Consider the following 25132-nt stretch of genomic DNA (forward strand, 5'->3'; position numbering starts at 1 on the left):
GCACCAGAAGTGAAACCAAATGATGCTCGCAGCTTCCAAGGTTTCGCTCTCCATGTCCACCTCTCAGTGAATATGCTGTTGTCATTAGAGAGTCCCAGAGGCATGGAATTGAACTGCTGCTCACATGTAGATCGCTTGCTTAGTAAGCTGCCCAAGTTCTTAAGAGATGGCTTCATAGAGTATCTCCAGCTACAAGGGAAGCTCAACTCCCCCAGCATCAACCTGAACAACCTACAAGACTTTGCGGGATGGTTTCAATTCAAAGCCCAGCAACAGAGACTATCCAGCAGTTTAGTGCAGCGCTATCAGTATGAGAAATCTCCAAGCACTTTTAAGGAGAAGAGTGGAGCTAAACCTAAAAGCCAGAGCACAGCCTTGTATCATTGTGCAGCGCCTCCAGAGGCTACAGCCCCCCTCAGTCCCCAGATATCACGTAAGACCACATCCAAAGTCAACTGCCTCTTCTGTGGTAGCAAAGACCACTACATCACTCGATGCAGCAGTATCAAAGAGCAGTCAGTCGCTGATCTTTGTAAGTGGATTTCAGATGGTAAGCGCTGCTGGAAATGTGCTCGTTCTCATGCACCTGAGACTTGCAATCTAAAGAAACCCTGTAGTGACTGCGAAGGTATTCACCTCCACGTACTTCATGGTATAGCCCAAAGTCAAGCCACCAGCACATCGTCAGCTACCACTGAGAGCCGTGTCTACCTTCTACCTTCCATTTCATCAGGCAGAGTTCTTCTGAAAGTAGTACCAGTGCTGCTACACCATGAATCAAAGATGGTGAAGACTTATGCTATATTAGATGATGGAGTACAGCGTACCATGATCCTGCTCACTGCTGTCCAGCAGCTTCAGCTAAGTGGTGAACACGAAACTCTAGCCCTTCGCACAGTGCGACCAGACATCACTTACTTCAGCAGCTTCAAAGTCACCTTTGAAATCTCTCCAAGAGATAACCCAGAGAAACGGTATAAGGTGTTAGGAGCATTCACAGCCTCTGGCCTTGATCTAGTAGAACAGTCATATCCAGTTCAAACACTTCAAAGGAAGTATGCACATTTAAGAGGGGTCCAACTACAGCCGTTTCACAGGGTAAGTCCACTGGTGCTAATAGGTTCAGACCAAGTGCATCTCATCACAGCCAAAGAGCCTATACGTCAAGGCACCAGAGGAGGACCGGTAGACCGAGCCCAGTCGATGGAACCAAGGGCCTTCATTTTTGAGACAGAGCCCAGAAAACTGGCCTAAGAAACCCAGAGTTACACCGGCAGAGGCAGTATCAGAACTGAAGAGCTTATCCTGCTACTCAGTAATGACAATTGAAACTGATTCTAGTCTTCCTGACATCACCCAATTCAATACCTGGCGAGATCTGGTGGAGGCGACTCGACAAGCCTGTCAAGGGGCGGCCACATCAAGTGATGTACCTATGACTAACAGAGAAGCAGAAGCTGTTCTGCTGAGATTATGTCAAGCTCAGAGCTTCCCAGGAGAAGTAGCTGCTCTGAAAGCACAGAAATCTGTTCCCGTGCACAGTCGACTAGCCAACCTCGCTCCCGAGTGGGACTCAATGACTAACCTGAGACGAGTTGGGGGGCGACTAAGGAGGCTGACGGACTCGGAGCCGGACCAAATCCACCCTATTGTGCTGGAGCCGAAACACACAATCGCGAAGCTCCTTATCAAAGAATTTGACAAGCGGCTATTACATCCAGGAGCCGAGAGAGTCTATGCTGAGATGCGGAGACAGTATTGGATTCTTCGGGGACGTCAAGCCATCAAGCATCATCAACTCACCTGTCTGTCCTGTCAGCGTTGGAGAGCCCAGCCAAAGGTCCCGCAAATGTCGGATTTACCACCAGAACGCCTTCGACTACTTTGTCCACCCTTTTACTCAACAGGTGTTGACTGCTTCGGCCCATACCTGGTCAAAATAGGAAGGCGTAATGAGAAGCGCTGGGGCCTTATCTTTAAATGTCTCACAATGAGGGCAGTTCACATCGAGCTCCTTAATACAATGGATGCAGGTGCCTTCCTTCTCGCACTCCACAGGTTCATAGCCAGAAGGGGTCAACCAAAAGAGACCCATTCGGATTGTGGCACCAACTTCCGCGGAGCAGAACGAGAATTACGGGAAGCCTTTTCCAGTATGGAGCCAGAACTCCAAACCTGTCTTGCAGACCACCAAATCAACTTCAAGTTTAACCCACCCAGAGTTCCACATTTTGGTGGGATGTGGGAACGTGAAGTCCGCTCCATAAAGAATGCTCTCCAGGTAGCTGTAGGTTCTGTCCACTGTTCTAGTGGATGTAGAGGGGATCCTCAATTTAAAACCACTAGGATATGCCTCAACCGACGTCGCTGATATCGACCCAATCACTCCTAATCTTCTCCTTATGGGGCGGCGGGATGCATCACTCCCTCAGGTGGCTTATGCTCCTGGAGACATGGGGCGGCGAAGGTGGCGTCACTGTCAGAACATTGTTGATCAATTCTGGATACAGTTCACAGGAAACTACCTGCCTACACTCCAGATCCGACAGAAGTGGCATAAAGCATCATCAAACCTGGAAGTAGACTCTGTTGTACTGCTCGTGGATCCACAACTCCCAAGAGCTCAGTGGCCCATAGGCAAGATTCGAAAGACATTGCCCAGTAGCGATGGATGTGTGCGGACTGCTGAAGTTGTCATTGACAGCAAAACATATCTCAGACCAGTTGCTCGCTTGATACAGTTGTCTGCTCTAGAAGATAAATTCAAATTCAAATTCAAATTTTATTTGTCACATACATATACATACGTAGTACGACATGTAGTGAAATGTATTGTACGACTGTCCAACAAATTGTCCAACAAAATTAGAAAAACCTCAAGTTTACAAAAATACAAATAGAAAAAGTACAGTAAACATATATACAGAATAAACTAGCAATAAAATAAAATAACAAATAGATATGAGAATAAAAAATAGAATATGATTCTATATAGATTCTATAAAAAGTAAAGTGTATGTCAGTGATAAAGTGTCCGTGTGCTGTGCTGTGCAGTGCAGTAAAGTGTATAAGTGAGTAAAAGGATACTAAAGACAAAGACAAATGGTATGTAAGTCCCACTCATTTATCCTTTCGTAACCTTCTACAAATTAGTGCAGATTGTACTTGAAAAATGTGCAAAGTGGAAGTGTGGGGTGATGTGATTAGAGTGGAGAGTGGTTTAGACTCCGAATGGCCTGCGGGAAGAAGCTCCTCCTCATTCTCTCTGTGTTCGCCTTCATGGAGCGGAAGCGTCTCCCTGAACGCAGCAGAGAAAAGAGTCCATTGTTGGGATGGCTGAGGTCCTTCACTATCTTCCTGGCCCTGGTCAGGCACCGCTTGCTGTAGATGTCCTGCAGGTTAGGGAGCTCGGTGTGAATGGTACGTTCCGCTGAACGCACCACCCTCTGGAGGGCTCGTCTGTCCTGCATAGTGCAGTTCCCGAACCAGGAAGTGATGCTGCCCGTCAGGACGCTCTCGATGGTGCAGGTGTAAAAAGTCTTAAGCACCCGAGAGGGAAGTCTAAAGTCCTTTAAGCGTCTCAGATGGTACAGACGCTGCCTGGCCTTCTTCACCAGGGTGCTGGTATGACAGGACCAAGTCAAGTCCTGCGTGATGTGAACACCCAGGTATCTGAAGCTGTCCACTCTCTCCACTGGAGTCCCGCTGATCGTGATCGGCTGGTACGACCGCTCCTGCTTCGTACTGAAGTCCACTATCAGCTCCTTAGTTTTGCTGATGTTCAGGTGTAGACTATTCACCTGGCACCAACTCTCCAGGTTCTTAATCTCCTGTATGTAGGCCGTCTCGTCGTTGTCTGAGATCAGGCCCAACACAACAGTGTCATCAGCAAACTTAATGATGGTGGTGGAGTTGGAAGTGGCCACACAGTCATAAGTGTACAGTGAGTACAGCAGGGGGCTCAGAACACAACCTTGAGGGGCTCCGGTGCTTAGGGTGATGGAGGATGAGGTGTGTTTACCCATCCGTACGGCTTGCTGTCTGTCCTTCAGGAAGCTGGAGATCCATTGGCACAAGGATGTGCTGAGACCAAGGACCTCCAACTTGGAGGTGAGTGTGGAGGGAATTATGGTGTTAAACGCTGAACTGTAGTCCACAAACAGCATTTTTACATAATTCCCTTTTCTGCAGTCCAGGTGACTTGTTGTGGTGTGGAGGAGGTGTGAGATGGCATCCTCCGTGGAGCGGTTATGTCTGTATGCAAACTGTAGTGGATCCAGTGTGTCTGGTAGTGATGCAATGATGAAGTCTCTGACCAGTCTCTCAAAGCACTTCATCACCACTGATGTGAGGGCTACAGGGCGATAGTCGTTTAGGCAGGTGGGCTGCGGTTTCTTGGGGACAGGAACAATGGTGGACTGCTTAAAGCATGAGGGGACTATGGATTGTTCCAGGGAGAGGTTGAAGATCTCGGTGAACACCGGTGCTAGCTGGTCAGCGCAGGCCTTCAGAACCCGACCTGTGATGCCATCTGGTCCTGCTGCCTTCCTGGTGTTCACTCTCTTGAATGCCCTCCTCACGTCATGCTCCGTGATGGTGAATACGTTGTCCTCACCGGCTTCCTCAGCGTGCATGCAGTTAGCACTGCTAGCGCCGTTAGCGTGATTAGCTGCAGCCTCGAAGCGAGCATAAAAAGTGTTCAGCTCGTCAGCCAGAGAGGCGTCCGCATTCCCCGATCTGGAGGGTGGTGTTTTATAGTCCGTGATGGTTCTAAGTCCCTGCCACAGGCTCCTAGAGTCGCCATGTTGGAATTGCGACTCTAGTTTCCTCCCGTAGCGCTGCTTCGCCTCCTTCACCGATCTGCGCACGCTGTAAGATGCAGCCTTGTAATCATCCATGTTCCCGGTGATGAGCCCTGTGTTGTAGGCAGCGGAGCGGGATCTCAGGGCGTCGCGGATGGTTTTATCCACCCACGGCTTCTGGTTGGGAAACGTCCTGATGATGGTTTTCTGCACCGTATCATCCATTAGTTTCTCTATAAATCCCACAACCGCTTCCGTAAACAAGCTGACGTCATCAGAGCTGCGCCGGAACATGTCCCAGTCTGCGTCATCTAGCGCGTCCTGCAGAGCGGCCACCGATTGGTCCGTCCAGCGTTGGACCTCCCTCTGCACCGGGGCTTCCTGTTTCAGCCTCTGTTTGTAAACAGGCATGAGGAAGATGGCGGCGTGGTCCGATTTCCCAAACGGTGGTTGTGACTGTGCCTTGTAGCTGTTCTTGTATGGGGTGTAACAGTGATCTAATGTCCTTTCGCCCCTGGTGGGGCAGCTGATGTGCTGATGGAAGTTCGGCAGTGCACGCTTGAGGTTGGCACTGTTGAAATCTCCCAAAACAATGAATGGGGTATTTGGATAACCCCAAAGACACTTAGGGAATTCCCCTGATTACCCATTTGCTGCTCAAATGTGGGGGCGGCTGTTGTGAATTCTCTCCCTTTAAGCATAAGTTGTTAAGCGCGTGACGTTCTTGGTCACGCCACCGTCACGTCAGTGGCGCAGTCAGAGCGTAGTCACACTATCTGTCACTCATGCCATGTTGATGTGCAAGCAAGAGAAAGTTTGTGAAGCTAAACTACCTCAAGTACACTACTATGTGTGAATGGTTCCTCTTGCACAATAAATGGTTAAACTCTATATGATGACTCCAACTCCCTGACCAGAGTTCTGTTGCGGTCAATAACATCATTACCAGCTTTCAGTGGGGCAATCCCCAACAAACATGATACAAAAATATAAACAAAAAAAACCTTTTAATATCTGACATCACTGGTTATATAAGTATTAGATACTCATGTATACTCAAGTTTACTGCTGCATTATGTTCTTATGTCCAGTGTTCTTAGCTGTCCTTAACCATAATTTTATGTTGCGTTGGTAGCATCCTAGTAGGATGACCGTGAATAGTATTATTACTTGGTCCTTCCTGTTGCGCAAATGCATCTCTGTGTCCGCCGCAGCTGGTTCTGAACCAGCCGGGCCTGGCTGAACGCCATGCAAAGTCCTCTTTAATTACACACAACTAGTGAGGACCAGCAGGCCTGGAGACAGGCCTCAAATGCGCCTTTGTTCTCAGCGATTAACCCCAGAGAAAAACACATCAGCTCTCTGATGATAAGGCTCATCAAGCCTTACAGCACCACAACAAGGCACACTCCACAGAAAGAGATATCTGACCTTTTACCAAGCTCTAATCTGTTAAATCTGTTAAACTTCAACCAGCCAGGATGACTTGGGGTAATAGCGAATGGCTTAGCCATATGAATTGCATATTTTCAATATCTGAAATCTACACTCACTGCAACCTGTTGCTCTCCAGTCATCTAGACAATTGCATTATTCCTTAAGAGCTCTTTAAGATATAGCTCTTCCATTCATCTGCTAAGGGCAGAACAATCTGCATTGCCAAAAGCCATTAGGATAATAACACTTTGTATTAAACAATCACTGCTGCAAAAGCTTGCTCTGTAAATAAATGCATACTAACAGCATTCCAAGCTGCAGCTCTTTCAAAAAGTATACAATTGCATTTAGTAGTAACATGCCACAAGTTTGCATAATATTCTAAAACATCTCATGGCATATTCCAGGTGAAATAAAACTACAGACCAGTAAACAGTTTGTTTTATTTTGTCAGCTTGCCTGTACTACAAAGCTGGAACAGATTTGCATTTGAGAAGTAAAATGAATTTATAGACAAAGTTATATATTAGAGGTGCTATTCCTCCAAGGGATCACAGCACTGCAGAGCTGCATCTGACACCGTATTGATTCCTGGCAGCTACCTTTGGCAACGGTTGTAACTGGCTAATATAGTGAGCTTTCAACCACCCCCACAGCGGTACAGTCCCAATAAATCAGGCCCAATGATAACAGAGAATCTTGACCTACTAATCTGTAATAAGCAGAGTGCTCGGCACTGAAGGCACAGAGCCAAACCGTGCCGCGCACCGGTGTGCCAGAAATCAGATAAACAGAGAGAGAGGTGTAGAGATTTTTTTTTAAAACAATATCCTCTTTTTATTTTTGCATGCCTCAGCAAAAAGTATAATTGGAGACATGCAATTTATCTCGGGTGCAGATTGAAAGACAGAAGATTAAATATTTCCAATTTTCTTTATAAATGACCAAACTATGCTGAGTGCTTCAAATTGCTCTGTTTGTGCCTTAGTGATGTTCTTTTTGATGACTGCTCTCATTTAAAGAGCCAAACATGCACAGACACGCTGTAGGAGCATCTAGAGTGGTCACTGCTTTAAAAGCAGCTTGCGAGAAGGGAAAAAAAGGTTAGGTGCATCTCACTAGTCTCGCCTATTTATACACCCACCGTCTTCTCCAGGGCAGCTCTCCTTTTTGACTCGGCAACAGTTGCCGTCTGCATTCGAGAATATGAAATATCTCTTCCTGCAGCTGTCTGTGTTTCCAGCAGCATTTGCGACAGAGGCAATCTCATGCGTTGGTGTTTGTGCAACCTATAAATGTCATTAAGACTGTGCAGGTCAGAGATTAGGAGAATTAGATTTGTTGCAGTGCAATTCCTAAAATTGTGCTTGCTGCAGAATCGCTCTAAAATCATTCCAATATCTTTTGTAGAAAGAAATGAAAGCAACAGACTTACATCTCATCATCTATTTCTATGCCTGTGCATTAAAAAACATTGCTGCAAGCAGCAATTATGGAGCCAAGCACACTTGTGGAATGGAATATTGTAATGCAGAGTAGATTTGTGGAATATACATTTAAGGCTGCACAGATTTGTGTAGTCATGACAACCGCTGACAGCTAGTGTTTTGAAAACAACTGGTTCAAAGGATAAAAGCAGATTCATTATTGCATTTTTGCTTTTGACCTAAAGCTTAGTGTTAATGGCAAATACAGAAGTTCTTTTTCAGTATGAAATCTTTTTTTTCAACATTTAGCATTCTCACTGTTAACTTATCTGTTGGGAACAAATTGAAACCACTGGGATGATCATATTACTGTGCATAAAGCATCCAGGGCAAAAACACACAGACACACCAAAACACACCCACACATATGCGCACACAAGTCTAAAAGGAGAAAAAGAGGAAGAGAGAAACTGTGTGCGTCGTGACAATGGCCATGTTGTGTAAACCACCAGAGCATTGTTTCATGTTAATGACATGTCATAGAAAACTCGGTCCCATCGAGAGGATACACAACTCTCTCGGGCACAGCTGGGCACCGGTGCATTACCACCAGAGGAACAACGAGGAAGTACAGCAGACAGTAACCACCGCTGCTTAGTCCATTAATGCATTTAAAACAAAACAGAACACTCTGTTCTTTAAAGGAGGCATATCATATAAAATTGAATTTCTTGCTTGCAATAAGAGTTTCATATACAGTAGCTACGTAAACCACTGGAAGGAAATTAAAGTTTAATCTCAAGTACAAACAAACTATATATTGCAATAATGCTGCACTAAAGAAAGTTAAAATGGTTGGATTTCTGACATCAGAAAAAAAGAGATATATAATACCTGGAGAAAGCTATCGATTTGCATTCCCATTCATCTTAATGGCAGTTCCTTGGCTAGCAATGGACGTTACTGCACTAAGGTGGAAATGGTAATGTAAACTAAATATCACAGATGTTTTTGATGCAAGAAACCTTGACTCTCATTATGAATGGACATTTTAGCGGACAAAATTGAATTTCTCTTTAGAAATAAGAATTTCTTATACAGTAGCTCAGCATACAACTGAAAGCTTAATCAAGTACAAACAGACTATCTATTGCAAGTAAAGCTGCACTAAAGAAATCAGAAATGGTTGGTTCCCTTCCAGGAACTTCGAGCTACGTCCGAAGACGCTATGGGAACGCCATCAGCGTAACCGGCACTCTGAATATTGTATACAACCAGTCTAATGAATGGGCGAGGCGTCACGGGCGGGGTGACGTCACGACCAGGAAGTTATATAAGCACGTGCGGCGGAGCCGGCATCAGCTTTTTGTCATTCAGCAAGCGCTCTGTGTATTGTCAGTCTGATTTGTGTCTTGTGAGTCTTATTTGGTGTTGTCTGTCTTAGAAACCCAAGAGATTATGCCTAAAGCCAAGGCAAAGACTAGGGGCGATCCCAGATCGCGTTTCAGGTTGTGTGTTAGTCCCTGCCCTCGTTACATAACGAGTGGACACACACACAACCTGTGCGTGGTCTGTTTGGGTGCGGAGCATGCGGCATCAGCTCTCGAGGGAGCCGATTGCCTGCACTGTGAGCGGCTCTCGCTGCGCACACTCCGCACCCGGAAGGCTCTCTTCGAGAAGGGAGCCTTCGCGAGCCTCCCACGCGGTGCTGTCCCCGCTGCTGCCGAGGCAGAGCGGCGGCTGCACGCGTGGGGCTCGCAGGCTGATCTGGCTGGCGCGAGTCAGACGGGCATCTCCTCCCGTATCCGCCAGATCTGGCGCCCCGTCTCTCGGTGCGGAAGCGGTTCTCTTTCCCCAGAGACGAGGGCTCGACGCTTCATCTCTCTTCCTCCGAGGAGGTTGATGAGACGAGCGTTGACGAGGTTTCGCCGCCTCCGTCGCTCCAATGTAATAGCGAGCTCTCCAAGCGCGCTGTCGGTCCCGCTTTGCAATCAGAGCGGCGGCTGGGCTCGCGCGGCTCGCATATGGATCATCAGATCCAGCGCGCGCTCTCTGTGCTTGGAAGCGGTTCTCTTCCCCCAGAGAGAGGGCGCGACGCCCCGCCTATCTTCCTCCGAGGAGGTGGATGAGGAAGGCATCGATGAGCTTTGTAAACTCCAGTGTTTTGTACAGACACAAATAGAGCCGGTCCCGCTCTGCTGAGGCAGAGCGGCAGCTGCGCTCGTGGGGCTCGTAGAGAAAAAAGGCTGATCTGGCTGGCGGGCATATAGAAGAGAAGAGAAAAGAATTATCTTCTCCCGTATCCACCAGATCTGGCGCCCCGTCTCGCGGTTCGGAAGCGGTACTCTTCCCCCCGAGACGAGTGCTTGACGCTGCGTCCTCCGAGGAAGTTGATGTGACGAGCGTTGACGAGGTTTCGCCGCCTCTCTCGCCCCAGTGTGAGGAGCCACAAGAGCCTTCAGTTTCCCCCGATCTCCACCGAGGTGTTGAGATCGCGGGTGGAATCTTTGAGGGCAGATGGTATGCGCGAAATTCAGGTGGCTGCTGGGCGGGCGCAGCCTCCTCCGCATACCAGCTCCTCGCGCAACAGGTCCTGACGGGCGAGCCCCAGGACCGCGGAGGGCGACCCCTACTGGGGTGGAGCGGCTTACACCGCGGCACACGGTGACCGTCTCCCCTCAGGTGCTCTCCGGGGATTTGTCTGTCAACCCTGCAGTTCCAGGGCACAGCAGGTCCCAGCGAGTGTTGCTCTCAGGTTCTTCCGCCTGTGATTTCAGCGGGCCTGAGAAACTCGCCTCAGCCGCCAGATTACGCGTCTCCTGTCGGTGCGCCGCAGCGAGACAGCGGTCTGGCCGCTTCTCTGACACCAGAGGTCAGTCTCGAGAGACTGATTCCCTTAGTAGCTCGTTGGACAGCGAGCTGCCGAATGTGTCTCTCTGGTTCGTTCAGATGTCCTGACGGGCGAGCCCCAGGACCGCGGAGGGCGACCCCTACTGGGGTGGAGCGACTCACACCGCAGCTCACGGTGACCGTCTCCCCTCGGTGCCCTCCGGGGATCTGTCTGCCAACCCTGCAGTTCCAGGGCACAGCAGGTCCCAGCGAGTACTATCCTCAGGTTCTACCGCCTGTGATCTCAGCGGGCCTGAGAGACTCGCCCCAGCCGCCAGACTACGCGTCCCCTGCCGGTACGCTCCAGCAAGACAGCGGTCTGGCCGCTTCTCTAACACCAGAGGTCAGTCTCGAGAGACTGATTCCCTTAGTAGATCGTTTGGCGGCCTGGCAACGGCTGCCGAACGTGTCTCTCTGGGTCCTGCGCACGGTAGAGGCTGGCTATTCCATCCAGTTCGATGGCCCGCCCCCGCGGTTCAACGGGGTCTGCGTGACTACGGTCCGCCCCGAGCAGGCTCTGGTCCTGGAACAGGAAGTCAACACTTTGCTGAAAAAGGAAGCCATAGAGTTGGTTCCACTTCACGAAGTGCACACCGGCTTCTACAGCCGGTACTTCATTGTTCCGAAGAGGGATGGAGGGCTCAGGCCCATACTGGACTTGCGTCTCTTGAACCTCTCAGTCAGACCGCTGAAGTTCAAGATGTTGACGGTCAAGCAGATCGTGTCCCAAATCAGGTCCGAGGACTGGTTTGTCACGATAGACCTCAAAGACGCCTATTTCCATGTGTCCATCATTCCCTCTCACAGGAAGTTCCTGAGGTTCGCTTTCGGGGGCAAAGCGTACCAGTATCGGGTTCTTCCCTTCGGCCTAGCACTCTCACCCCGCACTTTCACCAAGTGTGTGGATGCGGCACTGGTCCCGTTGCGACTGCAAGGCATCCGCATACTAAATTATATCGACGATTGGTTGATTCTTGCTCAATCAGAGCAGTTGGCAGTTCGGCATCGAGATGTCGTTCTTGCCCACATGAAAGATTTGGGGTTAAGACTAAACGCCAAGAAGAGTGTGCTTTCTCCAGCTCAGAGAACCACTTATCTAGGCGTGGTGTGGGATTCGACCACGATGCAGGCTCGTTTGACCCCTGCTCGGATCGAGTCGATCCTCACGGCAGTCAGGAGAGTGCGAGAAGGCCAGCCATTCACTGTCAAGCAGTTTCAGAGGCTGCTTGGGCTCATGGCAGCTGCGTCCAGCGTGATTCCTTCTGGCCTGCTGTACATGAGGCCCCTACAGTGGTGGCTCAAGACCAGGGGGGTCTCCCTGAGGGGAAACTCGCTCCGCGCTGTCAAGGTATCACGGCGCTGCATCCGTGCCTTAGACATGTGGAGGAAACCCTGGTTCTTGTCCCAGGGCCCGGTGCTGGGAGCTCCTTGTCGCCGCGTCTCGCTAGCGACGGACGCTTCCCTCACCGGTTGGGGTGCGGTCATGAGTGGCCACCCTGCCCGCGGTCTGTGGAGTGGTCGCCACCTGACGTGGCATATCAACTGGCTAGAGATCCTAGCTGTGTTCCGTGCTCTCAAGCACTTCCTCCCAGACCTGAGAGATCGCCACGTGCTGGTCCGCACCGACAGCACGGCAGTGGTCTCTTACATCAACCACCAAGGAGGTCTGCGATCGCGCCCCTTGTACAAGCTGGCACACCAGATCCTTGTGTGGTCCCAGGGCAAGCTCCTATCATTGAGAGCTGTGCACATTCCTGGGTATCTCAACATCGGAGCAGACGTCCTGTCGAGACAGGGGCCGAGGCCCGGGGAATGGATGCTTCACCCCCAGGTGGTGAAGCAGATTTGGAAGGTCTTTGGCCAAGCACAGGTGGACCTCTTTGCGACTCGAGAGTCGGCGCAATGTCCCCTTTGGTTCTCTCTAGCTCCTCCAGCGCCTCTGGGACTGGACGCTATGGTACAGACCTGGCCGAGGCTTCGTCTGTACGCCTTCCCCCCGATCGCTCTGCTCCCGGGAGTTTTGGCGAGAGTGCGCCGGGACGCGGTAAGCCTACTGTTAGTAGCGCCGTTCTGGCCGGGCCGAGTATGGTTCTCGGATCTGATTTCCCTCCTCGACGGCACCCCGTGGCCGGTACCGATCAGGAGCGATCTCCTCTCACAGGCCGGGGGCACCCTTGTGCACCCCCGCCCGGAGTGCTGGAGGCTGTGGGTGTGGCCCCTGAGGGGGCACAACTCATAGCTTCCGGTCTGTCAACCGAGGTTGTCGAGACCATCCTCCAATCCAGAGCTCCCTCTACGAGGAAACTGTACGCCTTGAAGTGGAAACTCTTCACTTCATGGTGCGGAGACCGCCAGCTCGACCCAGTCAACTGCCCGATCCGCGCAGTTCTGGAGTTCCTGCAGGCCCGCTTCTCCGCAGGGTTAACCCACTCCACTATTAAGGTCTACGTGGCAGCTATCTCGTCGTACCACGCCCTTATCAGTGGCCAGTCAGTGGGCAGACACCCCCTGGTTACACGTTTCCTCCGCGGTGCGCTGAGGCTGAGGCCGCCTGTACGACCCCGTGTCCCCACGTGGGACCTGGCCGTGGTACTAGAGGCTCTGGGCAGAGCACCCTTCGAGCCTCTCGGGGAGATAACTGATAGACTCCTCACGATTAAGACCGTCTTTCTGCTGGCTATCACCTCTCTGAGGAGGGTGAGTGACCTCCAGGCCCTATCTGTGGCCCCTTCGCATATCGACTTTGCGCCCGGTTCGGCGAAAGTCTTCCTCTACCCCCGTACGGGGTACATTCCGAAGGTTCTGACGGTCGTACCACAGCCGGTCGTACTCCAGGCCTTTTGTCCTCCTCCCTTCAGGGAGCCCGACCAGGAAAGGCACAACTGTGTGTGTCCAGTGCGAGCACTGGACGCATACATCCACAGAGCTGCCCTGTGGAGAAAAACGGACCAATTGCTCGTGTGCTTTGGTCCACCTAAGAGGGGTCTTCCAGCTTCGAAGCCCACTCTTAGCAGGTGGATAGTGGATGCCATCAATCTGGCGTACGAGACCTCTGACCTTCCCCCGCCGTTGGGAGTCAGAGCACACTCGACCCGAGGTGTGGCGGCCTCCAAGGCCTTCTGGGCAGGTGTCTCCATGCAAGACATCTGCAACGCTGCTGGGTGGTCCACGCCCCTGACATTCGCCAGGTTTTACAACCTCGACATCAGAGCCACTCCAGGCTCCTCCGTCCTTTCAGCCTGACACTAGGCAGGGACTTGTCAGTCTGGCGGCGTTGGTATTGCGTTCCCATAGCGTCTTCGGACGTAGCTCGAAGTTCCTGGAAGGGAACGTACCAGGTTACGTATGTAACCCAGGTTCCCTGAAGGGAACGAGAGCTACGTCCCGAGCCACACTTCCGGCATCCCTGCCTGCGCTTGCTTCATGACTTGAAGCTGATGCCGGCTCCGCCGCACGTGCTTATATAACTTCCTGGTCGTGACGTCACCCCGCCCGTGACGCCTCGCCCATTCATTAGACTGGTTGTATACAATATTCAGAGTGCCGGTTACGCTGATGGCGTTCCCATAGCGTCTTCGGACGTAGCTCTCGTTCCCTTCAGGGAACCTGGGTTACATACGTAACCTGGTACGATTTCTCACATCAGAAAAAAAATTAATCTATAATACCTGGAGAAAGCTATTGATTAGAAGTCTCACTCATGTCACTGGCAGTTGATTGTCTAGCGCAGGTCATCACTGTTCTAGGGTGGAAATGGTATCGTAAAATTAAATAGCACATATTTTGGTGCAAGAAACTTTGACTATCATTGTAAATGGACTTGTACTAATAAATTGTAAATAAATAAATAAATATATAATGCTAAATTAGTATATGACCCCTTTAAAATGTATGACAATGTATTGTAGATTATCACCTTAAACTTTCACCTAAATATAACATCATCTTTCAGAATTAACTACATATTAATAATGTCTTTCTTTTTCTTTTCTTTTTTTTGCAGAATCTGCAATTGCAAAAAGTAAGACATCAGCATAGACTGTTAGATGGCATCCAAAAATAAACAAGTCCCCTTGGGTCCAGCGACAGCTTTCTTGGAGCCGCTGTCACAATGCTAGCTGAGGTAGATTAAAATCTAAAGCTATTTTTGGCCAACGGTGTGCCAGATGCGGACACGGCATATCACTAAATATCTTAATATCACGCATCAGTGTTTGAAGCTATGCCTACAGCCTTACTTATGACAGATATGTGAATGTGCATTGTCATTCAAAAGTCTTTTTGGGCATACACTGTATTTTTCAATTAACATCAGAAGCACAGGATCCGTTTTCTTGTGTGAAGGTGCAGGATTGTAGAGGCCAGAGTTAAAGGCTCATGTTAAGGGCATATTACACGAGACTGTCTGTGTCATATCCAAAAGGGCAGGATGACAGTGCAGTGCCAAATATGATTTAGCACATAAAAATACAAGGCTGTCTGTTTCTAAGTGGGCCATCTTCTGCAAATACTTAAAAAAAAATATGTATAAAATGTTCTAGACAGTGTGACCCCATGGACTGAATAATAAAAATAGCCAATTTATAAACCACTAACTTTTAAACTATTCTGAAACACTGGAAATATAACAACTGATAAAACATCCACATAATAGTGCATATTTGTTCCAAAAATTGATATCAGATGATATTATCCTGAAACTGGACCTACAGAGGACATGGGTGTACAGAAAAACCCCAACAGAGTCAATTATATTATAGTTAAATTTGCCCATCTACATCTGTTTCTACACTGCATGCATTGAGCATTTTTCAGCTGCAAATATACTGATTACAAAGACATGGCATAAATGTATTTGCACTGATCCACAATTTTAGGAAACAGTGGATCACTGGCGATAGTTAATTAGCATGCACAGCACGCAGAAAATAAGATGCAAGCTGACTGTCAAAACAGAGCTCCTATACTTTTTCAGAGTAAAGGCACCATAGGAGCATATTTTACCAGGTTAACTGCTTTCCTGACACAGTCAAGTGTTTACTGATTAATTCAAAATTTAAATCTCCAAATGTAGCCCATTATATTTAAACTTTCTAAATATCCGAAATCTAAAAAAAAGTGTTTCAAAATGAAAAAAAAAAAAACCATCAGCGCTGCTACGCTCGTATATGATTTGCAGTGCACCACTGACAGAGAACAGCTGCAACTGGACACAGAACAGACGATCATTACAGAATATGAAATACTGTAACATGCCTTATTCTCATGCCATTTCCTTTAGTGTGTTGTAATAAGCCACCAATCCATAAATCAAACAGTTTTCTCATTAAATAATGTCTGCAATCACAGCTCTGATGAAAGAAATGAACACAGCTTGTTGGGGTCACAAGCACAGAAAGTCACATTAGCATAAATGATGGACGGCTGACATGCTGTGGAAGTGGCCATGCGCACGCTGCCGATGGCGTGGGAGCTTTAGTCCATCAGTCCACAAGCATGAGAAAGACATCTGACAACTCACCCAGCCCCCACCCTCATCACCACCTCGATTTATTGGGATATCATGAGGCACACACCACCTGTCTCCATATTCAAACCCTCGATCACTTTAACAGTGTGCTGCAAGCTGTGGCTCTCTTCAATTTGCCTGTTACGTAATCACACATTTTATCCAAACACAGGGATTCTTCGCCCGGAGACAGGAATCAGCACGTTTCAGCATTAGTGTGAAGCTACGCTCTCATAAATACCACTCATGCAGATTACTGCCTCTGCTATCCAAGCTTAGTGTTTACTCAAGGCCTGGGCATCTCACCAAATAAAAGCAGAGCCCATGCATAATTTAAAAAATAATTTTAAATTGTCTTGTTTTGCATACAAACAGCAGTTTTAAATGATCACAGCAACACTACTGCCCACTTTAATTTTTTACGCTTTGAATTCCTAAACAGTTTCATTTATTACCAGTTTTAAATCACCAAAGGGACAATAGAGCCCACTTTCATTTTCTAGGCTTTGGATTCACAAGTCACTTAATTTCTTAGTCGGGATTTGTTAACTCAATCTACACGGGCTGTTATTGGCCAAACCTGAAAGAATGCCAATCACTCATTGGTCCCTGCAGAATGCTAATGCATTTATTGGCTCTTCTACTGCATCCTCAGCCGTTGTGGAATTTTAGTGAAATTACAATCATTTAGAAAGAGTCATCTGAAGAATGAGTGGGCATAACAGAGGTTAAGAACTGCATGTTGGAGAACCCACCACTCCAGATTTTCTGTCTGTCAGACTCATGCACCCAAGAACATTGGCTAATTAGTCATCAATACATAAGGGTTAAGAAAGATATCAGACTTAGATATCTAGCCTTTCGAGCAGTGACTCCCAAATAAGAGTCTAAAGTGAGTAAATCAAATTAAATTAACAATCAATGCTTTTATTATCTATTTACTAAAGACACATATTAAAACCAGACCAGAAACAAAGACTTAAGACAACAAAATAGTAAATGACTCACCTCAGCAAGGTGAGGCATGGGGTTAAATCCACAGAGATGACATACAACGCTTTTACATTCAGTGCAAGTGTTGTAATTAGGAGGTTCCTTCGAGCCCATGTTAAGATCCACTTTGCAGAGTGGGCAGGTGGATGGTTGAGGTGCACATTCAGGATCTTTTACTAATTTATCCTGTCCAGTTTCAGGTTTATCCTTTTCTGAAGTAGGTATCCTTGATACTTTGGCCTCATTGAGCTGCTCTGGTTTCTTTTCAACAGGTGGTTTGTTCTCTTTTTCAGGAAGTACCTTGTTGGGTTCTGTTGCAACAGATCCTTTGCAAGATGTTGGCGGTGTAGCCTTAGCAGAGGCCACTGAGCCTTTGCGGGAAGATGGAGCTGTGGTAGATTTACCAGACTCAGTAGAAACAGTGGAGCCTTTTCGTGAAGTTGGAGGTGTTGTGGATGGCTCATCTTGAACGGTTGAGGAGATCAGATTAGACGCCGAACTAAATAATGAGGATCCAAAGCCCAGAACTTTCCCGGAGACAGCAGAAACTGACTGTGGTGAGGGTGACCGAGATCTAGCCGATTCTTTCAGTCCACCAAATCCACCAAAGAACTTTCCTGTAGTTGACTCAGATGGTTTAGAAGAAGAAGGCTGTATTTTAGGACCACCTAATCCAAAACCAAAGAAATTTGATTCCTGTTTTGGGGGTCCAACCTCGGCAGGTTGAGCAGATTTTACAGGAGTGGCTGTATCTTTGGGTGGCTGTTGTTGTGTTTTCTCAGGATCTGATTGAGTATAAACTTGCTTAGGAGGCTCTTTTCTTGGGGTGACTGTATCCGTTGCCTTAGTATCAGTACCTGCCTTTTGTTGAGGGTTTGGAACTGAGATTTCTTTCTTTATTTCTTGAGCAGGGGCAGCTTTCTTTTCTGCTGCAGCAGGCTTCTCATCAGGTTTAGACTCAACTGGAGCTGTAGATACCTTGTCAACTTTGGATGGAGTTTGGTTGTCTTTCACTAAGGGAACTGACTGAGGTTTCACTGTGGGACTTTCAGATGTTTTCATCCCTGCCTGTGCCCGCTGTACCTGGCAATTCAGGCAGAGCCATTCCTCAACCTGCAATAATTATAAGACAATCACTGGTAATACGATATTTCATCCTCTATTCTAATGGCTTGCAGTAGGTTTATATGTAGAAAACCTAATAACTACAAAAAATGCTGCTTCAACATACATTAAAGGGATAGTTCACCAAAAAATGAAAATTAGCCAAAGATTTACTCACCTTCAGGGCATCCTAGGCGTGTCTGAGATTCCTCTTTCAGACGAACAAATTCAGAGTTATATTCCACATTGTCCTGTCTGTTTCAATCTGTACAATTGCATTGAATGGTGCCCCTGTTTCTGAATCCGGAAAAAAAAGTATGCATCCATCATAAAACTACTCCACATGGCTCCGGGGTGTTAACAAAGGCCTTCTGAAGCGAAACAATGCCTTAGTTTAAGAAACATTTTGATTCTTAAAACTTTATAAACTGTTATGTGCAGCTTCAAGTCTCTCAAGCAGGCGTGTTCGCGACAAGACAGTTGAGCGTATGACGTAGGCGTAATGAAAGGTGAACGTAAGATCCGGGGAGAGAGATACGAACGCGCATGCACAGAGGAGAATGCAAAAAAACCCACCTGTCACAAACTTAAATAAACATCTCGGGTATTGACACGAATGCACCATTTTAATCAAAACAGATACAATTTACTTGTACACATGGTTTCCCTGTGCTGTACACACAACTTGGTTCTTGCGAGAATACACGCAGTCTTCTTTCCGGATCTTAGGTTCGCCTTTCGTTACGCCTACGTCATATGCTCGACCGCCTTGTCGTGAATCCGCCTGCTTGAGAGACTGGAAGCTGCACAACAGTTAATAAAGTTTTAAGAATCAAAATTTTTCTTAAACTAATGCATCGTTTCGCTTTAGAAGGCCTTTATTAACACCCCGGAGTCATGTGGAGTTGTTTTATGATGGATGCATACTTTTTTTTTCGGATTCAGAAAAAGGGGCACCATTCACTGCAATTATATATATTGGAACAGACAGGACAATGTGGAATATAACTCCGAATGTGTTCGTCTGAAAGAGGAATGTCAGACATGCCTAGGATGCCCTGAAGGTGAGTAAATCTTTGGCTAATTTTCATTTTTTGGTGAACTGTCCTTTTAATGTAACATAAATGAACACTTATTCACATCATTAACATTGGCTCTCTGACAATTTTTTTAATCCTTACTTCACATATATGTAAGTGAAATGCCTAAAAAAAGATGGTGAGGGTCAAAGTTGAACTGTTGTTGAACTTAGTTGTATACTCCTTTATTACACAAAATAACTGCCTCAAGTAACACTGCTACATAATATGTCTTGGGAATTTCAATGGCTTGCCACACTGACATCATGACTACAGATGGCCCCTCTTAAATATTGTTTTTCAAAACAAAATAAAGCAAATAGGCAATTAGCGGACAAAAAGTCAAAGATACACTGTACTTAGCAGCATTCAAAGTAAACATAGACATAAAACTATAACTGAAATTAGATCTTAATGATAGAAGACTAAAAATGCACGGTGAAATGTCCTGTTTTTTAATTTAACTTTTTTTGGAATGTCTAAACAAATTCAAAAACTAGTTACATTTTAATTTGTTTTTTTTCCAGAATGCCAGTGACATTGTTATGTTCTGTAATATGATGACAATGCAAGTTATACTGGGTTACTGTACGTAAATACTGTATCTACAATATAATGGAATAAAAGACAACAAGAACAATACATGGGTCATAAAAGTGTTAAAAGTAGAAGTTAAATGTCTTACCTCTGTTTGATGAGGCACTGGATTAAATCCACATTGGCTGCATACTGTTGTCTTGCATTCCGTGCATGTGTTAAAATTCTTGGCATCCTTGGAACCAATATTGAGTTCCACTTTGCATAATGGACAATTGGTCTTGCCTTCTACAGGAGCAGGTTTCTGAGGTGGTTTGTGTGCTGTGACTTGGTTGATATCTGCTTTTTTCTCTGCATCTTGTCCTGCATGTGGTTTGTCTCCTATCTTACTAGAGGCTTGTGCCACTGCAGATCCTTTGCGAGATGTGGGAGGAGTAGCCTTAGCAGAGGTCTGGGAAACTATGGATGCCTTTCGAGAAGTTGGAGGTGTTGTGGAAGGTTCATCCTGCACAGCTGAGCTGATTAAATTAGATGCTGAGCTAAATATAGAGGATCCAAAGCCCAGAACTTTCCCAGACACAGCAGAAACAGACTGTGGTGATGGTGATGGTGATCTAGCTGTTTCTGTCAAGCCACCAAAGCCAAAGAGTTTCCCTGTGGTTGACTCAGATGGCTTAGAGGAAGCAATTTGTGCCTTAGGACCACTAAATCCAAAACCAAAGAAACTGGATTCCTGTTTTGGTGGCTCTGCCTGTGGAGGTGGAGCAGATTTTTCTGGAGACTTGTCAGACTCCTTTAAGAGTGTGTCAGTTTCTTTGGCTCTCTTTGAATCTGATGTTTCTTTCTTCTGAAAGGATGCAGGTTGTGCCATTATGTTAGTCTCTGGTGGTTTTGGTGAAGCTGAGAATGATTCTTTCTTTTGGACATCCACTGAAACAGGAATCTTAGTTTTATCAGGGATGGCCACAGCTTGAATCTCTTTCTTCTGGGTTTCAGCAACATCAGGAACCTCGGTTGACACTAATGATGGTGCCCCTGGTGTAATACTTTTTGTTTTTGGAGGCGGTGCTGAAATTGAGACATTTTCAGGTTGTTCATGGGTCTTTATTTTTGGAGGTCCTTGTGGTTCCATTCCATTTAATGCTCGCTGTGTTTGGCAGTTCAAACAAAGCCATTCATCAACCTGTAAAGAAAGATTAAAAGGAATTCTGGAATTCTTTCTTCTGTGATATTGATGCAACATTGACATGAGATTGATTTTGCGTAGAGACCACTAATGCTAGCAACAGTTATAACAAAATAGTAGCATTCCCTTACCTCTGTTTGATGGGGTGTTGGGTTGAATCCACAGAGGTTACAAACGATGTTCTTGCACTCTGTGCAGGTATTGTAGTTAGGGGTGTCCTTTGAACCCACATTAAGATCCACTTTGCAAAGAGGACATACTCTGGTTTCAGCTTTAGGAGCTGCCACTGCTACTATTGAAGCTTCAGGTACTGCTGAAGGCTTTTGCACCTGCTTCTCATCTGTGTCCTCCTCCTTTGGTTTGTCAGTTATAGGAGCTTTTGTGTCACCAGTAGGTGGAACTTTTTGTGAAGTAACAGATCCTTTCCGAGAAGCAGGTGGTGTTGGTGTAGTCTTAATTGAAGTTTGGGAAACCACAGATGCCTTACGAGATGTTGGTGGTGTTGTAGTCTTTGCAGACATTTCAGAAGCTGTGGAGGCCTTACGAGAAGTTATTGGCGGTGTGGAGGACTCATCTTGAACAGCTGAGGAGATTAGATTAGATGCAGAGTTCAAAAAGGAGGATCCAATTCCTAGAACCTTCCCTGAGACAGCAGTCACTGAAGGCTGAGGGGATCCAGATCGAGCACCACCAAAACCAAAGCTAAAGAAACCTGATTCAGCTTTAGAAGGTTCTGGTTGCTGTTGTGCAATCAATTTTGCAGGAGAAGGATCACGTTTTGGTATTTCAGTTGGTTGTGTTGTAGCTTGTGTAGGTTTGTTCTCTTGATTCACTTTAGCAACTGATGTGCTTATCTTCCCAATAACATCTGGTTTATTTTTTGGAGATACTGGAATTTGAGTATGTATGAGAGCCTCCTTGTTTTCTGGCATTGTTGGTGGAGATGCTTTGCTAACCTGTGGCTGTGGTTGAGCAGAGGGAGACACTTGAGCTTTCTTCACCTGGCAGTTCAAACACAGCCATTCCTTAACCTGTAGGATAATAATTGGAATTAGAATTAAAATAATAAAATATATTCTTGAAATTGCACTGATTTGACACTGAATTAATGCAATAACTGATGCATGTGCAACTCACAGAGATACAAAGAAATAAATGAAGTACTCTTGCCTCAGTTTGATGTGGCATGGGATTAAATCCACAAAGATTGCACACTGTGTCCTTGCATTCAGTGCAAGTGTTGTAATTTGGTGTATCCCTGTTTATGTCCACTTTACAGAGTGGACAGGCTTTTGGAAGTTCCGAAACTGGTCTGTTAATTTTCACATCAGCGGGTGGTTCTTTGGTCACCTCACCCTGTGGTTTATTTCCCTCTTTTTCCTTTTCATCCAATTTCTGTGCAGTAATACGTTTGGCTTCTTCTGCTGGTTTAATTTTTTGTGTGGCTTGTGAAGCTTCGGAACCTTTTTGAGAGGTAGGTGGTGTTGGAGTCGTCTTAACAGAACTTTGGGACACAGTAGATCCCTTACGAGAGTGGAGTTTAGTGGAGTTTGGTGGAGTTTTGGTGGATGACTCATCCTGAACAGCTGAGGATATCAGATTAGATGCTGAGCTAAGGAAGGACGACCCAAAACCCATAACTTTATCAGAGACAGCAGATTGAGGAGAAGGTGACCGGGATCGAGCACCTCCAAAACCAAAATCAGCTTTAGATGATGGAGCAGGTTTGGAAGGAGAAGCTTCACCTTTAGACATTTGAGCATTTGGAGTTGGAGTAATTGTAGGTTTTTTAGTTTCTGCTGGAAGTTTCTTGCCCTGCTCAGGAGGAACACTCTGCTTCTTTTCTGGGGAAATTGGATTTTGAGCCACTTTCTTTTCTGGAGATGCTGGTGGTACTTTGTTGGATTGTGGTTGTGGCTGAGCAAGGGGAGGTCCTGAGGTTCTCTGTACCTGGCAGATCAAGCATAGCCATTCCTTCACCTGTTGATTTTTAAACAAAAGTTAATGAAACCATTAAAAGTCAAAATCTACACAAAATAATTCATTTTTTACATTTTCAATAGAGCCTTTACATATATTAATGTTAAAGACATTGACATTTGGTACCTCAGTTTGATGGGGATTGGGAATGAATCCACAGAGATTACAGACAATTTTCTGGCAAGAACTACAAGAGCTGTAGCTCTGTGGGTCCTTCTTCAGAGTTTCTTTGCAAAGTGGACAGGTTTTTGGAAGCTCCTCTGGAGCATGTGGAGGTTTGGCCAGATTACGATCTGTGGTTTTCTGCACTGGCTTTGGTTCTAGCAATGTTGTAACAACTGGCTTTGATTCCCCTTCAGGTGGTTTTTGTTTAGCATCCTGAGGAGCAACTGATTCTTTTCGAGAAGTTGGTGGTGTTGGTATGGTCTTACTTAAAGTCTGGGAAACTGTAGATCCCTTGCGAGATGTTGGTGGAGTTTTGGTGGAGGATTCATCCTGAACAGCCGTAGAGATCAGGTTAGATGCTGAGCTGAGGATGGAGGATCCAAAACCAAAAACCTTATCAGAGACAGCAGTCTGAGGAGAGGGAGACCGAGATCGAGCACCACCGAAACCAAGACCAAAGAAACTCGACTCTTCTTTAATCTGTTCACCTTTAGGTACTGGAGCAGACTTGGAAGGAGAAGTATCACCTTTAGATATTTGAGTATTTGGTGTTGTTGGTGTTTTTGTCTCTATAGGAGGTTTCTTTTCCTGCTCAGCTGTAACACTTGGCTTCTTCTCTGGAGTCTTTTCCTTTTGTGGAGATGCTGGTGGAAGTACATTGTTAGACTGTGGCTGAGCTGGGGGAGGACCTGAAGTTCTCTGCATTTGGCAGGTCAAACACAGCCACTCCTTCACCTGTAGATAATAAGAAAGATTACCACCTATGACCATACAAAATCATTTACCCATAATTTTAACCTTATCTCTATTATTTAAATTACAAAATCTGTACAGAATCATTTCGGGGTAGCAAAACGAGACTCTTTATTATGAGATATAATAAGTGTAAAACACAGACTTACTTCAGTTTGATGTGGATTGGGATTGAATCCACAGAGATTGCAAACAATGCTTTTGCAAGAAGTGCAAGAGCTATAGTTTTGTGGGTCCTTCTTAAGGGTCTCTTTACAAAGTGGGCAAGTTTTTGTATGCTCCTCCTTCAATTGATCTTGTAGAGGTTTGGATGATTGAGCATCAGGTGGCTTTTTTTGTTCTTGGGTTGGATTTGATTTTGCTGCAGTAAGATTTTGTTTAGTGTCTTGTGGAGCTACTGATCCTTTCCGAGAAGTGGGAGGTGTTGGTGTTGTCTTATTCGAAGTCTGGGAAACTGTTGACCCTTTGCGAGAAGTTTGTGGAGTTTTATAAGGTTCATCCTGGACAGCCGAGGAGATCAGATTGGATGCTGAGCTAAGGAAGGAGGAACCAAAGCCTAGAACCTTCCCAGAGACAGCAGACACAGTGGGCTGAGGAGATGGTGACCTTGAACGAGCACCACCAAATCCAAAGCCAAAAAAATCTGAATCCTGTTTAGCAGGATCAGATTTAGGAGGTTGATCAGATTTGGCAGGTAAGACATTTTTCTTCATTTGGGCCTCTGATGTAGTTTCTTTGGAATCTGCCAGATTGGGTTTGCCTTCTTGTTTCTTATCCTCTGCTGCAACACCCCCAGTGTCTTGTTTTTTTGGTGATGCAGGTGGAGGTAATTTAGTAGTCTGAGTTCCTGGTTTCACAACTGTAGGTTCGGGAGCTCTCTGCATCTGGCAGTTCAAACACAGCCATTCCTTCACCTGTAGGATGATGAAAAAGGTAACCATATAATTATGAGAAATTAAGACCACTATTGTTTCATTTTGAGATATTATAGACTGGTCATTCATAATAAATAAATTACCTTGCTGAAATACAGTATATTTTCTATAATTGTGACTGAGAAAAAAAAATTTGAATATATAATTATTTTCTCACCTCAGTTTGATGTGGTATTGGGTTGAATCCACAGAGATTACACACAGTGCTCTTGCAAGTAGTACATGTGCTATAATTTGGTGGATTCCTCATTATTTCTGCCTTACAAAGTGGGCAAGCCTTTGGAGGCTCTGACGTGTGGTCACCCTCTTTTACAGCTTTACCCTGAACTTCTGTAA

The 25132-nt window shown here is 46.2% G+C and overlaps 1 protein-coding gene across 1 annotated transcript in view; it reads right to left on the reverse strand.

The window, feature by feature from the left end:
• The window catches only part of LOC306888695 (protein piccolo-like), a gene marked incomplete at both ends in the record, with an annotated part of 60383 nt that extends 39474 nt beyond the window's left edge, over positions 1–20909 (reverse strand). Inside the window, 2 exons of the mRNA XM_079447112.1 lie at positions 17073–18170; positions 19926–20909. Of these exons, the coding sequence (XP_079303238.1) occupies positions 17073–18170; positions 19926–20909 (2082 nt within the window). The remainder of the gene's footprint in view (positions 1–17072; positions 18171–19925) is intronic.
• Between the last annotated feature and the right edge of the window lie 4223 nt (positions 20910–25132).

Source organism: Barbus barbus, assembly GCF_936440315.1.
Source record: "Barbus barbus genome assembly, chromosome: 22".
Taxonomy (NCBI): Eukaryota; Metazoa; Chordata; class Actinopteri; order Cypriniformes; family Cyprinidae; genus Barbus; species Barbus barbus.